The sequence below is a fragment of the Ochotona princeps genome, chromosome 15 (assembly GCF_030435755.1).
Source record: "Ochotona princeps isolate mOchPri1 chromosome 15, mOchPri1.hap1, whole genome shotgun sequence".
In the NCBI taxonomy this organism is placed as follows: Eukaryota; Metazoa; Chordata; class Mammalia; order Lagomorpha; family Ochotonidae; genus Ochotona; species Ochotona princeps.
The window spans coordinates 14,751,380-14,769,835 of NC_080846.1; the positions used below are offsets into that span (position 1 = coordinate 14,751,380).

At 42.6% G+C, this 18,456-nt stretch overlaps 1 protein-coding gene across 1 annotated transcript in view; it reads right to left on the minus strand.

The window, feature by feature from the left end:
- MYBPC1 (myosin binding protein C1) overlaps positions 1 to 18,456 on the minus strand; it is a 90,002-nt gene that overhangs the window by 55,918 nt on the left and 15,628 nt on the right. The window contains exons 2-4 of the mRNA XM_058673759.1: positions 5,417 to 5,435; positions 3,898 to 3,939; positions 1,358 to 1,399 (exon numbers count right to left, since the gene is read on the minus strand). Of these exons, the coding sequence (XP_058529742.1) occupies positions 1,358 to 1,399; positions 3,898 to 3,939; positions 5,417 to 5,435 (103 nt within the window). The remainder of the gene's footprint in view (positions 1 to 1,357; positions 1,400 to 3,897; positions 3,940 to 5,416; positions 5,436 to 18,456) is intronic.

Below are 18,456 nucleotides of genomic sequence, written 5' to 3' on the forward strand. Positions count from 1 at the left end.
TTTCAGATTAAGGATCAGGCCCAGGATTTGTATAAATGTTGACAGGTTGCCCTCTGGGCTTGCATCATCTGTTGAGCCTCAGCCAAGTACCTTTCCAAACTTGGAAATAGAGGTGTATGCCTTCAGCCTTGTGGAGAATAAGGTTACAACAACTTCAGTCAGTAACTCCTGTGGAAGGAGTTCTAGGAGTTTTCACTGTCTGCATTCTGTAGCAAATGTTCTTCCAACTGTGGTTCACATAGCTAGGATTAATACTCATGTTACTGTCTATGGGAACCACGAAGGTCAAGGACAAAGCGCATGTGCTCATATTAGATATGCATTTGTGAGAGCATTAAGTTCAACTTAGTAGAGGAAAAGTGATCCAATGTACTGAAAGAAAGAAAAAGAGTGATTTTATTAGTTCGTAGGAGACAACATTACCCTAGAACTTAGATGAGGAACTCTGACATACTAAGAAAAAAGATGCTTCATACACTCCTGAGAAATGTTCAGGAAAAAGCAGAAATGTCCTTTGTAGTTGGAAAACAGTCATCCCGATATTTAAATTGTTATTCGTTGTATTAATCAAAGGGCAACTTATAAAAATGATCACATGAATGATAACACTTACAAAGCAAAATCATAAAAACCCACTTTCACATTTTCCTCCCTGGAGAACTAATGCTCCTCAGGTTGAGACAGGTGGTTAGTAATGGCAATGACTTCTTCGCGAAAGATAAGGACTGTTAGAGCATCACAGTCACATGATGAGGGCTATTCATCTTTCTAAAACGAGACCATTCTGTACAAAATGAAAACATACAAGAATAAATGAGTTCTCACTTTAACATGGGGGAATACATGTGCTTAAAAATGGATTGTTGATCTGTGTAAATCATACAAGTCTACACCAATACAATGTGTTGTGTAGAGATGCTAACCAGCCTTCAGAACACGGTGACATAGTGACATTGGAGCAGTTCACACAATCAGATGGAAACATTTAGTGAAAAAGATCTGGATAATTACAATTGTTTTCTCAACTGCTGCAATCCCAAGAAGATCAAACAGCTCTGCTTCACATGCATTTTGAAACTTGGCAACTGCCAGTCAGTTTGCTGGCATCTTGACAAGTGCATGTGATGTTTTGATCACTGTTGTTTTCCTTTTAGCGATGCTTGTAATGGAAATTGAGCAAAGCACCATTTATCACCAGGCCAGTTAGGTCCTGCCCACAAGATGCAAAGGGAGCTCTCTCATCCCACTGATGCAGAAGAGGACGCCAGTTCCTTGGGGCCACTGGGCAGTCCTCATTGGCCTCTTCCTCCTTCTCATTTGGTTGGATTTACCCTCACTCTGCCTCCTCCCAACTCACCTTTTGCTGGAGCCGTTTCCGCCTGCTTCTCTTTTTTTGGTTCTGTGTGGAAAGTACAAGCACATTTTTTTAAAGTGTCTCAAAGCCTCTTATTGTTGGATGAGCAAAAAGAGGAAGGGAGAGAGGAGAAAACAAACAACAGAACAGAACAGAAATGATTCCACTTTCCAACCGATCATGGTGTATATGAGTTATTAATTTGGGAACTATAACTTAGAGGCACACAAAACTTTCAATGAAAACAATGAATACACCTCGTCTTTTTTAGTGTTTTTTTAAAAAGCATACACAAAAGCATGCAATATGGATGTTTATTAAAATATACTCAGCTGGACTAGGCACATTTTATATAACATGCTGCAGTAGAATTGAGTATGAATTAAGAGTCACTTCATTTCAGAAGTCCCAACAAGGGACACACTTACTAAAGATGTTTAACCTGTGCAGTGGTTTGGTTTGGATTTGTAGATATTTTTTGGAAAGGCTTAAAATTGTTAACTGTGCCATGTATGCAGTTCCAAACGGGATGGAATTATGTCACATGTAAATCTTGTTGGTTGGATGTAGTGGCAATATGTGTAGGATGAAAACAATAACAAGTTTTATCAGGCAAAACCATCTAACCTGCATTTCTGTATGTTCAGACTCAGTACTTGAACACCTGCTAACACATGTGACTTATGGTATACGCCAGGAAAGAACAATTTCCCACATGAGTTTGCACTCTGTCTTGGTCGCTGATGAATCCAGATCTCAACCCACTAACGGCAACTTGAGCAGAGTGTGGCAAGGTCTGTCTTGCACAAGGAATGTGAAATGAGACACAAGAAGGGGAACTTCATAGTGGCCCAAGGGCAGCAACTGATCAAACAGGAAGAAGGGAAGAGGTGAGTTCTTTGTAATAACCAGGAAGATCTCAGAGTCCTCGTTACAGGCCAACCCAAATCAGTGTGTGCATGAAGAGCCACACCAAGGAGGACCATCTGAAGAATGTCACACGTCTGCAGTGGTTTCACAGACTTAAGGAAAATGAAACCCAAGCTTGCCCTGCTTGAATTGATGGCAGTGAGGCTGTCTCACACATTTTTGACACATTTTTCATTTCTGAAAAACTAAATTTCTTGGCTGAAAAGAGGAACTTCTGTGATCCGTTAGATTTTCTCAAAACACTTTCCTGAAGAACCGACTCCTGGGCGGATGAGCTTATTGGTCGTGTCAATTTCCATGTGGATAGATGAGCAGAGACTGAAGTTTATTCGGTTCTTGCTTTAGTTTAGACCGGGCCAGTCCTAGGGGATCGCCCACCTCTTGGTTTCTTAGTATGTCGGCAATTCAAGTAACCATATTACTGGGGCACACACTGCCTCAGGTGAGGGGCTGAAGCCTAATGCACTCATTTAGTGGTTGTGTTTTATATAATTGTCCTCCAGATCCAGACCATATTATATTTCTTATTTTGCTAAAACAAAAAAAGCAACAACAACAGAAAACACACACACAACAAAATAAAATAATCCAAACACACTGATTTTGGCAAAATGATTTCTATCTAGAGTTTCTTGTTTTAACTTGCCCACAGTGTAAGCACCTAGCTGTTACAAAGATGTGGAAGAAAGTTCTGTCTCCTTCTTAGGGGTTAAAGTTGAGTTGTGTGCATGCGGTATATCGAGTGGCTAATGCTTGAAGGGACGCCAGTTTCTCGTCCTCTTCAAGCAAGAAGAGTGATGTACAAGAGTGAATGGGAATCTTCATGGGAAAACATGTTTGATTTGGGTAACCTCCACCATGGCGGATATTTGACAGGGCCGAGTTCAGCAGCCCAACTGGGTTTGTCCCTCTTCCAATCCTGCATTCTGCTTCAGGGGCATGTAGGTGGAAAAAACAGGCTTCTTGCAGTATGTCCCGCTGGGTGCTGGGTCTCCCTACCAGGCATGTCTTTATTGGCAGCTCATTGATGCCACCTGCTGGACAACAGAGTACCAATTGGTTGTGATGCTGAGCCCTGGGGGGCAAACACCATCAAACTGGAAAGTTCTCAAGAGTTTCTGGTGCTGCTTGATAGTTCACGCTGGGAAAGGTGGTGACATAATTCACGTTGGGAAAGGACTGCTGACCTTCAGGGTTGAGGTGGTATCCATTCCTAACTCTCATAAGGAAGAGCTAGGCTTTGCTGGAGTTTCACTCAATGGGAAAAATTTTCACCAACCCTTCAGTCCCTGGGTGGCTGAAAAACTTTTGCATGACAAGTGGAAAATCAGAACTTTTGAGCACAACAGCAATTTTTTTTTAATATAACTTGAGAGCTTTATAAGAATCATTCCACTCGTGGATATGAAGTGAAATCCAAATTGGTTTAACATGAGAGGGTTACATAAGCACAAATGTATTATTTTCATTAATAGCAACTAATCATGAGACTCATCCACCAGCTTGTCAGAGGGAGTTAGGGTAAGGCTCACGACATCACCGAAGGCCACATCATGCTGGGACAGAAGTTCTGTGTCTGCAGCCCAAACATGAGAGGCAGTGTTTTGACTCACCTTCCGGCGGTGGGGCTGGGGCTGGAGCTGGCACTTCATTTTCTAGAAATACAAAGAATAACGGAAGTATTAGCCTCAGTTATCTTTTAATTCAATTGTCCTTTTGCTTCCTTGAAGTGCCCTCTTCTTAGGGTTGCTGTGAGCATGGAACAAGACCCAGTAGGTGGCCAGCACATCCCATACAGCCTAAGGTTCTAAGTCACAGGAAGCCAAGCACCTGCTTTCCCCGGAGACCAAGGACATCACAATATCTCTGACATTGTCCCGCCCTCACTTCCTGAGAGATGGGGAGCTCCGAGTCCTCTGGCTTTGTAGCCTTGAGTTTTATGACCAGCAAGCTGCTGTTCGCTGACAAACCCAACTGCCTCTGCTCACAGTTGTTTCTGGATGTGTACATGCCTGGGGTAGATTTCCACCTACACTCCACAAACATTTTCAAAGCTCTGGCTTTGAGGTTTGTTTGACACCTGGCCTTGGGTATCCAGGATTATGAAGTAGTCTGGCTATGAAGTCTGTTTAAGAAGCATCTGCTGAAAAAAAAATATACTGTTTCCAAGTAGTGAAACTCATCCCCGTGACCAAAGAGCGTAGAATTTCCCCTGCTGACTCCCTGGACGTGCCCAGAACTGGGAGTTCCTGACATAAGGGAACAGCCTGCTTCAAATCCAAGGCAGGAAGTTTACCTCTCTCCTTAACAACAATTTTCCAGTGTATTGTTGAACACCATGTGAAGAGAAGCATTTGCAGGATAGGCACCCTGAGGGATTCTGGGAGCCAGGCTGGCATTTTCCATATTTTCCCCCTCAATTGAATAACATTCTCTGAGGAGGCAGAACAATGCCTAAGGACAAGCAGTCTGGCCCACGGTCGCTGCCATGCGTAGGCTGAGTGGACTGTTTCAGTTAGGTAGGCAGAAAATGAATGGATTGTGCCATAACTGAAATCTGGAAAAAAGCAAGGCAGGATTGCCAGGATGCCACAAGATTTTCTGCCATCACTAATTTTGGCATACCTGGTGTCATCTCTACTGAATCAGATGACCATAAATGAATATGTTACTTTAGTATAATATATCGCTATACTCTAGTATATATTACTATACCATGGTCTATATTATTATATCACTACATTTTATATACAGTATAGTATACATATAGTACATATTACTACTACTATACTATAGTTTATATTATTATACTATGCTGTGGAGCCCTTGGAAAATAAAATAGAACCAAAGGAGAAAAAAAGTTAAACTTGCAGGCTGGTAGAAGACAAGATGGCAAAATGTGATGATTCACAGATGAGTGAAAGCGCAGAGTCCTTTAGGCGGCTTTGACAGCCAAAAGGATCATTGGGACCATTGTTAGCCAGCAGACGGGCTTGTTGGTCAATGTGTTGCATTTTCAAAGATCTGTATATAGAAATGGAAATAAAATAGTGCTCTCTTGGCTTTGGCCAACACATTGCCACCCGCAGATATCAAAATACCAAGAGCATGTAGCCAGTTTCTTTGACATACTATCTTTTGGACGGGGTCCCTGCCGCCCAGTGCCTCAGGACATCTTCCTGGCTCGCTCCACAGACCAGCTTCTCTCTGCCCTACCGTCTTCTTTTCCCACTGTTGCGAAAGTTCTCTGCTCTACAGTGGTGTTTCCTCTTCTTATTCCCCAGAGGGTCTCCGTCCTCTAGTGGGATGAGTCCACTCTTCCCCAGGTTAGGATGCAAAGCCGTTGTCATGGGCACAGCCTCACATCATGCCCTGGGGACTCTGTATTCCAGACTCCTGTTCTCGCTTCACCCTGTCACTGTTCTTCTGTCAACAAGAGCTGAATTCTCCTCAAAAAACCCTGCTTTTGTTGTGATCGAGTCAGACAGACCTAGAGCTGCATCCCGTCTCTACAGATTATTACTTGGGAGATCTTGGGCAAGCCCTTACTCTCTGTCAGGCTCAACTGCTTCACGTGTGAAATAGGAAAAATAAGATAGGCAGCCTCTTAAGGTGCTGATGCTAAGTCAAGCGCACAGGAAGGTTCTGGCAGAAAGAGCGCTCTTGTCATTAACAGTGTCATGACCACCAGTAGACTTGGGCAATTTTTGTCTCCTCAACATTTGCATCAGAGATTCCCATGTTTCCATTCTGTTCCCCTTCCTCACTCCCCTGGCATTCTGGACCATATCCTAACACATTCTTTGTTCACCAAGTTCATTCTTCCTCAGTAGTGTTAGTATATATTTGTACTGATACTATACATATGTATACACACACATACTCACATACATATAATATGCACATCTTATATATATGTATATATTTTTTCTTTTCCTCCCCAACTGAAGAAAGATGGGGATAATTCATTCTTTTTGTGTCTCCTGACTTCTCACTTCATTGTTGCAAACATATTAAATGTGTACTAAATTCATTTTAAAAGAGCTGAAAAGGGTGCTAGAGTAATTGAGTAGGAGCTATCAAATCGCCCATGCTCTCTCTTGTCAATGCAACCAAGGCCCATTTTGTACAGGCAGCCGATCCAAGTAAGTCAAAGGGTGAATTTTAGTCAAATTGATAAAAGAACAGCATCCTGAGAACTGAAACCACAAATGTGCCCTGACTATGAATTTTCCTTTTTGACATGTCCATGGGCCCTATGGTGTCTAACAGGCTAGAGATCGCATCAAATGAAGGACAAGAAAGTTATTATTTTTACCTCCCATCAAATACACGAAACATTGGTCATTTCCAGCTGATGTATCAGATAGTTTGAACTACAGAAACAGGACAGGATAGCAATGCTTGAACATTTGTAGGATGGTTGTAGGAAGTGGAAATAAGAAAAATGTGTGTATATATATATATACATATATATATATATATCCACTATTAATAAGCAGAATTGAAACTAGAACTTTTTGTTTAAAAAAAGACATAGAACTTGCAGTATTTTACAGCTAGTGAAAGAGCAAATGCATAAATAATAATCACCTATTAGCATCCCCGGAGCAGGACTAGTACAAGGGAACCTTCACGGAGGGACAGTTGTTTGGCCTACCAAGGAACATGCCAGTTAGGACACCTGTGTCCCACATTCAAGTGTCCGCATTTGAATCCCAGCTCCAGCTCCTGACTCCATCTTCCTGCTAACGCAGACACTGGAGGGGTCAGAAGAGATGGCTCCGGTGGTTGGGTCCTTCCGCCATGTTCCTGGATTCCTGGACTACATTCCTGCCCCCCTTGATTCTTTCTTCCCCACCTCCATCCTTAGCCAGAAAATGAGAGGTGAGTATGCTCTCTCTGCCTCGGGGAAAAAATCTTGAAGGAAAAAAAACAACGCACTGAAATGCAGTTCTATTCAAGTGCTAACATAATTTGAAACCCATACATAGTTTTTCCACAGCAATTTTCCATGAACTTGTTGAAGACTCCCTGTTACTTGTGTGTTTAATTCTTACAATTCTGTGAAATCAGTGTTACAATTGTGACCATTTTGCAGTTGGGAACTGAGGTCCTGTGGGGTTTCACGGTTCACAAAGGGTGCATCCAAATCCTGTCCCAAGTTGGCCTGACTCCAAGTCGAGGTTTGTAACACAGACCAGGACCTTCCTTCCTAACTGTGCACTCTGACAGGCAGGGCTTCTCTGAGCTATTTCTGCATTTTCCCCCCACTGAGTTGCTCTGTCCTGTTCTCTCATAACTCTACACCCCCTATGTAGGAGACGGCCATGTGCCTCCATTTCCTTAAGTCTGAAATGGAAATCACAGCAGAACCTGCCACGGGTAAGGTTTTGTCTTCTTTCTAGGCCCGTGGGATGCACTCTGTTAGAACCTGTTTAGAATCGGGGTGGGGACTTGGGGAAGCACCTGGGAACTGGACGAAGGAGGTTAGCCTTTCCACCTCTGCTGCAAAATGGTGGCAACCGTTGGTTTCAATGAAAATTTCTATGCATTGTGTTTTGCATGATGTAAATGAATGGATCACTTAGTCCATTGTAGTGGGACAGGAAGGATAAGAGGAAGTGAACTCTGTCAGTTTTGTGGCATTTGAAGCAAAGGGTCCCAACTGGGGAAGCAGGAGTGGGGAAGGTAAAGCAGCACATGATGTAGACAGAACATGAACTGGCACAGACCTCTGGACCCCCAGGGGATCCCCTTTTACCTTGAAGGAACTGGTCACAATGCTCTCTTGCTCTGATTCATACCTTTGTCACCCACAGATTCTGCTGTGCCCAGATTTGCCCACTGCTCAAAAACTCACCAGCATATTCTTACATAGATGCATGCCTAGATCATGGCTTTCCATTGAGAGTCATTTTCACAGTATTCCACTGAACAAGGGTTATGGCTAGGAGAACTCATCAGCCGGAATCCATTGAGCTCCCACTGGAGATTTCACCAGGGCTAGGAGCTTCTAAAAATGGCTGAGATACAGTGTAACCGTGACTTTAAGAAACTCACGCATAAATCAGCTGGCCATTGGTCTCAATGCACTCGCAAGTCATTTTGTTGCCTGCCATCAGTCAAGACTCCCAAGGACCCTCTAGAGCCCTCCCCAAAACTGTAAAATGCACAGTGAGCTTAGGGACCCCCGCTGAGCTGCAGGTGCTCTAGCCACAGCCTTCAAAAGCCCACTTTGCTATCAGGCTCCCAAGTGGTGCTGATGATGCTGGTCCAGGCACCACACCCTGAGTAGCAGCCTCAGCCCTTGAGGGTTCGCAGGTTCTTGCGGGTTCCACTCCCATTTCAAGTGACATTGCGCGTGTGTTGGAGGGCATACAGTAGCTGGGGACTTCTTTCTTTCACCACAAGCATCCTGAGGACAAGGCCTTTCTCCTCCTCCTTTTCAAATTCGACGCAGCAGGTGCTCTATAAATAAAGTAGACTGGCAGATGGCTCCTGCCATCACAAAAGCCCCTTCCCCTTCCTGCCAAGAAATCAAGAACCATCCGCTGGCACTCAGTGGGCAGCTTTCTTCGTCTGTGTTACCCAGAGGGAACGCTATGTCTTGCATTGGTCTGCCTCCCGCTGGCTGAGAGCTCTGAGGCATTCGCCCAAGCCCTATCATTTAGATTTCTCCTTACTGTCAACACATATCTTCCATTTCTTAACAAGAGCAGGAGAGCAGTTGGGACTGGAGTAGTGGCTCTTGGGAATAACGCACCCCTGGCGTTTGTAAGGAATCCCCCCTCTTACCTCCCCGCTGCCTTTTAAAATCTGGCCTGGAAAAGCTGTGAAGCAGCATGACTCAAGGAAACTGTTTCACCAATTTCTTAGAAAATCACCCTCAATCAACCATGCCAGCTCTTGCCAGCTAGGTTAGCTATGCTGCAGTAAACAGGAGGCTCCTTCCTCTGACAAGCTTTCAAAGTCTTTAACCAGCAAGGAGGACGGTCGAAACGAGGTCCTGCTGTAGTTCTTCTTATTCAAGAACTGCAGGGCAAATTCTATGGAACTTTCTGGCAGTTTGCTTTCTGTGCTCGCTGACAATTCCACCTACTCCCTCTGTCAGAAAACATACTGAAGGATTGGGCAGATAAATTGCTGTGCGGAAACTTGTTTGAGTGAAAGGAAGAAAAACAGTATGCGCCTTCAAAAAAAAATTCGAAGGAAATAGTTTAATGGACAACTTGAAAATGAACTGGATTTGAAGCGGTGACTTGAGCCAGCCACTTCTTCCACAGGCAAGGGCGGCTGCTCTTTGATCGTTTATCACAGCTATAGACGGTCTTGACTTCTGCTCTCCTGAAACGCTCTCAAAGGGCCTGATCTATTTCTGGTGGCTTTTTCCTATGATCACCTACTGTAAAAAGCACAGGTATGCCGCCAGCGGCATGCCTGCACTGCCTGTGCCAGCGCCTTGTAATTGACGGGCACTGGTGGCAGCCCAGAGAGAGACAATCCCATATGTGGCATTTGGGCCAGGAACCCAGTAGCTCCATAAAAGGTTTGGCTCTCACCAATGGAGGCCATTTTTATTTTCAGGGATCCGGGGTGCATGATCAGTGACTTGAGGGGGGAAATAATCTGAAGTCTTGCGAGATGAACCTGCCTGTGTTTAGTGGAGAGCCATAAAGATGACGTAAGCAGCCGGCTGTCTTCTTCCCGTGGGCTCGCTGTCTCAACTAACATCTACTTGACCCACCTAAACACAACTTATCAGCCCTATGTGTGACTTCACTCAGCTTTTAGAGAGCATAAGTCTATCACATCAATATATGAGAAAGACATAGAAAGAAGAAAATGAACATCTAACCACAGCTGTCGGTCTCGAGTGTTAAGATTCTAGGGGTTTTGCAGCTTTCTTTGTGTCCCTTTTGGAGTACATGAAAACAATTCCGAAACTCTCCTTCTCGCTCTTCTGAGGTGGAGCAGAAAGTGATGTTAGGCCCACTCATTATTTCTTATTCGTGAAATAAATCCTAAGTTTGAGACAGAAGTACATAAATGCCTTCTGTGTTGTGAACATCATGATGAGGAAGGTGCAACCTGGCTTCTCCTGAGCTGTCATGGCGTGGTGATACAGCGGAGCATCTTCCTGTCTGGATGAAGCGTGTGAGGCACGCAGCCGTGTCTCCCCTGGGCTGCAGGGGCTTGGTCCTCAGCACGTGCCCCTGCCTGCAGCTCCTCGCCCAACAACAGCCCTGTGCAAACTGCCTTAGTGGGAGCTACTGCTGCCACCGGGACTGCTTGGAGAAACTCTGATTGTATAAATGTCATCGAAGAATTTGCAAATACTGTGGACAGTGTATTTTTTCTTAACCGTATTGCTTACAGATCAAAGACACAGATTTTGGATCTAAAGCAGTATTTAATTTGTTCATAATCGTATGCTTATTCCATCTCCCTCTCCTCTGGATATTTTATATTTTAGGATTTGAAAGAATTACAGAATTTTTTTTGGAGGCAGTTCAGCATTGATTTTCAATAGCAATTGTCAAAGTGTGGTCTGGAATGGCCACAATCCCTCAAGATTTTTTAGAGAGTCGACAAAACCAACTTGTTTTCATAATGATGTCAAAAACATTCTTTGCCTTTCTGTTCACATTTTCTCACACACATACATCAAATGATTTCTAGGGAATACTTATTATGCAATGACACCAGTGTTCTGAGAGCTCATGGAATGTGTGCGCATGTATTTTTTTTTTTTAAGATTTACTTATTTTACTTGAAAGCCAAAGTTAAAGAGAGAGGGGGAGAGATAATGAAATCTTCTATGTGCTGATTCACTCTCCCAAGGGAAGCAATGGCCAGAGCTAGCCTGGTCCAAAACTGGGAGCCAGAAACTTCTAGGTTTCCCTGGTGAATACAGAGTCAAGGCGTTGAGTCATTCTCCCATACTTTCCTAGGCCATTAGCAAGGAGTTGAATCAAAAGTGGAGGAGCCAGGACAAGAACCAATGCCCAAACGGGATGCCGGCACAGCAGGTAGAGAATTAACCAGCAATGTCATTTTGCTACTTCCATATATTCTTGTGTTTTAAACATCGTAGTTTTAAAGATTTATCAATTTTAATTCCCACTACAGTAAGTATTGAATTACATATAGTTTATGTTGATAATACAATATTATGTACATGTTACTATTACTGTATGTATTATTTATCCTCTAAGACAATTGTTCCTTAAATTCTTCAACAATTACTAAAAGTGCAAATGGGTCTGAGATTAAAAAAAAAATTGGGAACTATTCATTTGGAATTCATTGAAAAGCTTCATTAGAATAAGATTTGGGGCATTGTCTGTGCCTCTTGTTAAAAAACAAAAACAAAACAAAACAACAACAACAAAAAAAACGTTCATAGGGCCCTGCGCGGTAGCCTAGTGCCTCAAGTCCTCGCTTTGCATGCTCCGGGATTCCACATGGGCCCTGGTTCGTGTCTCGGCTGCTCCACTTCCCTTCCAGCTCCCTGCTTGAGGCCTGGGAAAGCACTGGAGGATGGCCCAAAACCTTGGGACCCTGCACCCACGTGGGAGACCCAGAAGAGCTTCTGGCTCCTGGCTTTGGATCGGCTCAGCTGTGGCCGTTGCTGCCGCTTGGGGAGTGAACCAGAGGATGGAAGATCTTTTTGTCTTTCCTCCTCTCTAAAAATCTGACTTTCCAATTAAAAAAATAAATCCTTTTTTAAAAGTTCATGGAGTAAATCACAGTTGAAAAAAATCTGTAGCCTTGATTAATAAATGAATCAAATAAAAAAACATAAACTGATTTTTAGGCCAATAACTTATTTTCATTTGTGCACAACAACAAGCACAAAAAGGCAATACAGTTTAAGACTGCTTCCTCTGTTTGGAGTTCAATAATCACACAATCTGACTTACCTAGGTAAGAGCTACTAAACAAATTAAAAGGGCCCTTTCATGGCAAATTGGTTTTCTCTCAAACTCCTGATTCTTCGTGCATTAATGGTCCCTGTCCTTCAATTGTGAGATAACTGCCCCTGGTCTTTGGTAAACCCAGGTCCTAGAACTAAAGGGAAGCAGACCTGAAGGGTTAGCATTTAAGAGATGTTTAAGCTTCAGTGCCAACATTCATTTGCATGGTCCAGAAAGTGAATGACTTCTTAGATGCTGTGTTTAAGCTCCTAGCTCAACAACAAGGTGGCCCTAAGCTCCGCCCAGCTGATTAGGGACAGTAAAAGGTTCAGCTTCAACTCCTGACAGCAAGATCCACAAAGGAAGACAGCAAACTTTCAACAAGGCAAGCGGTGAAACTGAGAGCCATGAGAAATCAGACGGAAATTCACATGAGGAATCTAACAAGCGACCATTTGCCACAAAAGCACAGCATTTGGGTTCTCAGGGCAATGCACAGTAATCAGTCCCTATAATTAGAGACAAAGTTAAATGGTAACCACTGCACTTTCTTACTAAAAGCAATGAGGGATATGCTACATTTTAGGAATGTTTCTGTCCAAATTGGTTGAAATAAAGCTCCGAGGTTCAAGAAAAACAACAACAGGTCTCAGCTATGCAGAGAATCCAATGATTCAGAATTATTCAATTGACGTAATCCATACTGATTCACTGTGACCAAAAGCTGCCAAAGACTAGACTAGTCTCTAACATTCTGGTGAGGAGGATCTTTGTGGAAGTTTGTGGGAAAATGGAATGAAAAGAGAAGTTTATGTTAAAGCAAAAAAAAAAAAATTTTTTTTAAATCAAACATGATTTTCTCATGACAAGCCTTTTCTAAGAACTTTTGAAGGCCCTCTTCTGTGCATGTATATCAAACCCTGATACACCAAAATCAACCTCTTTTTAGATTTCATTTTTCCACCGATTCTTTGGTAGCACCCTTGAAGATGCCGTCTAATTGTGCGCTGATTATGCAAATTTTTGGTGACTCATTGTTCAGCTTGATGGAATTTCCCTAAATTCACAGGGCTTTAATGTTTTCTCTCCTTCTCAGCTTGTTTTTTCTTTTCTTCTTTTTTTTCCTTCTAATTATGTGTGTTTGAACAAGCTGTCGTTCTACACAGGAAGAGGATTAATATATGGTTATTATTACATAGCAACAAGTAGCTTGTCAGTGTTAACATGAGGCCAGATGAAAACATGCTCATTTCCTAGGATTGGCCCACTTCTCTCTCAACAAGACTCAGATGTGGTTTGGTGTGGTACAGATGGGATGAAGGGAATGTTTTACTCAAACTGAACAAGTTGAAGATTTTAGCAAACGAAATGATTGCAGAAGGCCTTTGGATTTTTAACCATTTCCCCGTTCATTCCTCCTGGTGCCTTTCTCCGGAGCCTGCATCTCTTACATACGTGCTGGTAGGATAAGGCGTTCAAAGGCCTTGAACCCAGGCCTTGCTGGGCGTCTCACACCGACAGAGTGACCTTTTAAAAACGGAGGAAGGACTGTTGCCAGTGGGGCCATAAAGTTCCACGGCAGCAAACACAGTGGCACTCAAGCCATCACCCACCACATCCATTCGTGGTTGTGGAGCGTCCTACATGTGATTGTCTCAGAAACAAATAAACAAACAATCAGGCCAAGGAAGATTTCAGTGGCAAAAGCAGGAGGGGCAGACGTCTTAATGTCCCACAAACCTAAGCCTTATAACCCTGGTGACAGATACAGTTACACGCTCAACTGTGCAAGGTGACTCTTTCATCACTCCAGGCCACAGTGGACAGTGAAGAAGCAACCGTTTGTCATGCTGTGTGTGACCACTGAAGACCCGCTGCTGGCTCTGATACATCCAGAACTACATGGCGGAAGCCCTGGACTGTAGTTGGGTTTGTTTTTGTTTTTTTCTGATTTAAGCTTCCATGAGTGAAAGATGCTTTACTACAAATGTAAGAAGAAAATACACGTAATGATGACAATGGTAATGATGGTAATGGGGAAATGTATTGTGAACAAAAACACAACGAGGGCAGGTGCAGTGGTGTATCTTAGATTGACAGAAAGGCACTCAAAGGTGATATTAAATGTAAAGCATTCAACACTCCACGCCAGGCAAGATTTCTCTGAGTTTAGAGGGGACATGCTTGTGGTCTTGCTGGTGTTAAGTCCTGTTCTGAGTGTTTTGTCTGACTTTTTTTTTTTTCCCCGTTAATTCTTATGAAGACCCATGAGTTAGGTACCTCACATTTAACAGGTGAGGAAACTGAGACATGCCAAAGGTAAGTAACTCAGTATCTAGTACTGGAATTTGAGCTATATAGAGTGTTCAATGAATACTATATAGTCTTTTGTTTATGAAAATCTGTTTAATAATGACCATGGCCTAATATGCAAAAAAAAAAAAAAAGAAAGAAAGCAAAACAAACCCTATAAACACAGCAAAATCCTGAAGATCTTTACCTGTAAACATGAGAAATTAAAATGTAGAATATACAAATTTGTAAACTTTTAGCTGTGAGTAGAGCATTCTGTGCCAAGACGTATGAAATTTTAGAGACAGCAAAATTCCTGAAAATAGCAGAGATTGTTTGAGGAACTTAAAAATAAACTTGACATTAGTTAGGGAGTGTTTTGGATAATTTCAGAGAAGAAAAAGACATAGTCCATATAAGCACAAAAAACAGAAGTATAAGCTCTAATACCTGAGATTACCAAACATACTTCTAGATCCTGCAGCCATTTGCCGGGTTGGCCTATAAAAGGCTTCCGAAGGGAGTGCAACAGGCCAAAAGTCTTATCAAAGTGGATTTAGACTTGAAAGGCATAATAAAAGTCAGATTATGTTAGCTTTTTATGAACTCAGAGAGAAAGATAAACCCGTGCCCTAAAGTGCCTGGTCTTTCCCTCTGCCAAATCAATCAATTCACTCTCCCTGCCTAAGAGATCTAGAACTTGACCCTGGAAATACATGTAAAAGCCTGTTGTTGGGAACATCCTGAAATCTGGCCGGTGATTCCTGAGTGTGGCCACAAAGCGCCCTGTCCATGGAAACCAAGCCAATCATGTCAGAGCAGACTTGAGGGCGACAAGACAATGTCTTCATTTGGATTTCGGGGTCTGTCTCTGTAGGGCTGAGAGCCCGTTCTCCCCACCTGTAAAATGTGTTTCACCCAGCCGGAAGTTCAGTGCTAGTCATCATTCTTTTTCACAGCTCATCTCTTCACATTGCACTCTCAAATCTTAGAAATCTGCTCTTGAGTAACCAGCCTATCACAGAATACTATGATTTTGTAACTACCTTTTGGCATACTTAGTGAGTTTCCCAGGGAGCATTAATCTGATCCAACCAAGGTTTCCAGAAAAGAGGCTTTCCCATACAGAACTGACATGGAAGACAAAGGAAAAAGTTGCAGCCATGTCCTCTCAGGCACACACATACAGTTTGAATTTTTCTACTTATTTTTGGTTGCTAGAACTTTAGTCCTGCCCTTTACTATTGAGCACACTCAAGTGTGTCTAGAGACAAAATCTAAAATTACCACCGAAGTCATTGGCTGCCAGGAGTATTTTAAGTCTCTTAAGAATTAGGAGCAGTGCAGATTAAAAAGCAGTAATCAATAACAACAATTCTTATTATTCTCTGTGTGTCTATAGAAAGCCTAAAAACAGATTCTACAGTAAAAACTGATAAGCAAAAACGATGAAAATGCCTTCCCAAGCACACCACCAATAGTGATGCTTTCAAAGAAGCTTCCTCCTACAGGTCTCTAACATTTAAAAAGGGAGTGTGTACATTTATGGAAGTATTCTAAAACCTTCTTCAAGCTTTTAAAGAGACACTTACGTATTTACTTTTGTGCTCAAGCATGTATTTTTAAGTGACTTCAGTCCAGGCAGAATATACAAATGTGAATGTTAAATTCAGGAATATTTAGAACTTACTGCAAAATTAGAAAATTGTGTGAACTGTGTATTCATATAGAACACAAAGTAAAAATATTTCAAATCTATGTCTCATAGCCAAAATAAAATGAAATAAAATGAGCCACTGAGAGAATAAAAGTTTGCAAACACTTTAATTTTTTTCTCTCCTTTCTCTTGGGAGCCTCAGAGAAGCCCATGAGCCTTAGCACTACCTTTGATCATATCACAGACTCCCTTACCCTGACCTCACTGCTATGTGAAAAGCCTGGAACCTCTGCAGACTTACTGGATGAGAAGCAAGAATACAATTTGTTTTTCCAAAGTTTTTTTAAAGCGATATATTTAGGACGCTTGAGAGGAAAGAATTGGCTAGGCCTTTATTTATCTTCCTAACAGGTGCAGGACGAGCAATCATAAAAGCAGGCTACCGAAAAAAAGAATGATTCTGCCAAGTATTAAGCTCCTCAAGCATACATTTGCCCCCAGAGTACTCTTCTGATAAGGGATCACTCAGATCCGCACTACGCATGTCCAGTGTGGTGGGACGGCATCAGGGGGTTGCAAAAAAGACGTTAGCGTTCCTTCATACAATGTCTTTTTTTTTCATCCAGACCAGAGAAAAACTCTTAGAGAAAGGCCTCCTCCTCACCTTTCCTGTCCTTTTTTCTCGCTGCCCACTCACAATTTTCTTCTCTACCATTTGGAATAGAGGCAATGGTTTATGGAAAAGGTGACTCTCCAAAGACGAATTTATTTTGGTATTTGAAATCCAGTCTCATGCAGGTGGATACTGAAGGTCAAAAAGTAAACATGAGAGGGAGGCTTCCCATCATGGAGGCTCCTTTTGTGATGATGACTAAGCCCTGAGCGATGCTTGGAAGAAGGGCAGAGGTGATGGCCGCTGCTCTGCATTCAGGCACTACAGAACTTCGTAGTGTGCAGAAGCCTCTAGAAGGTTGAAGAAGACAGACCTAGAGAAAACCCCGGTGGTCTGGAAAAAGAAAAAGTAGCTTCCAACTGTTCCTATTGACAATGACCAAGTCAGAGACCATCTGCTGACACGGGAGGAGGACCTGTGGCAACAAGGCCATGGTGGTTGATTGCCGGTTATCAGAACGGCCCCTGAAAATTCTAATCACTAGTCAATATCTGGTTTGCTCAATGTTTGCATTTTCAAAGAAGCAGCTTGCATGGAAGATGAGAAAACTACAGTGCCTTTCCCAGGGGTTCTGGAAAGTTGAGCACCAAGGAGGAATCTTTGCCTTTTCCCAGCGAGTTAGGTTGGATGAGATATGATAAAACTTGCTACTTTATCAGCCAAAATAGCACTCCCCATAAGACCTTAACTTGATGTTTTAGAAGGGGTTGTTCTGCTTGAACTGTGGTAATGCAACAAGGTGGAGGAATCCACCACGGGGGGAGGGTTTGGGGAGGGGTGGGGGGAATCCCAGTACCTATAAAACTGTGTCACATAATGCAATGTAATTAATAAAATAAATTAAAAAAAAAAGAAGGGATTGTTCTATATTCTATAGAATCTGATGGTTCATTGTCTCAGGATGTTGAGTAAGAGCTGAGGTTTTCTGGCTTTAGTCCTCACATATTGCCAAGATAAATTTCTGATGTAATCATTTTGTGGTTTTAAGAGCTACTTGTACCAACTAACACAGTCTTCCATAAAGGAAACACTGTTGCAATTTTCTAATTTTCTGTCTATGAAGTCTCTCTTTTTTTATCCCCACTGAAAAAGAGAAAATCCCAGGGCAAGGTGGCCCACAGGAACCAGGAGCAATGGATATGCTCAGAAGTCCTGTTGCTCATGTCTCGGAAATCCCAGGAACTAACACAGTGACCACTCAATTCAGAGTTGAGACATACAGGAGTATGTGAATAAGGCATTCTATAACATCCCTCCAAACCTGGGGCTTCCTTCTGCATTCTATTTCACTCTTGTAGCAGCTGACTAGCCCTCAGTTTCTACCCTATTTCAAAGCATTAAGACAGACCTTCTATATGGTATTTAACAACATAAATAATGTAGTTCTGCAAAGAATGCATCCAGAGCTGATGGGAATGGAGAGCAGGCCAATGGAAGCAGGTTATTCCCTAGTGGGGAAGAATATTTAAAAGGTCTCATTGAGCCACCCAGGATGGTTTAAAGGCCCTAAATAAGGACTGTTGACTGATCACTTCTTTGGATTTCCTCCTTGAAGTTACACCTGTCCTTCCTGTTCCCCCTTAGAAGGACCAACTCTCTCAAGACCTAACATGAAACTCCCAGAATTAGG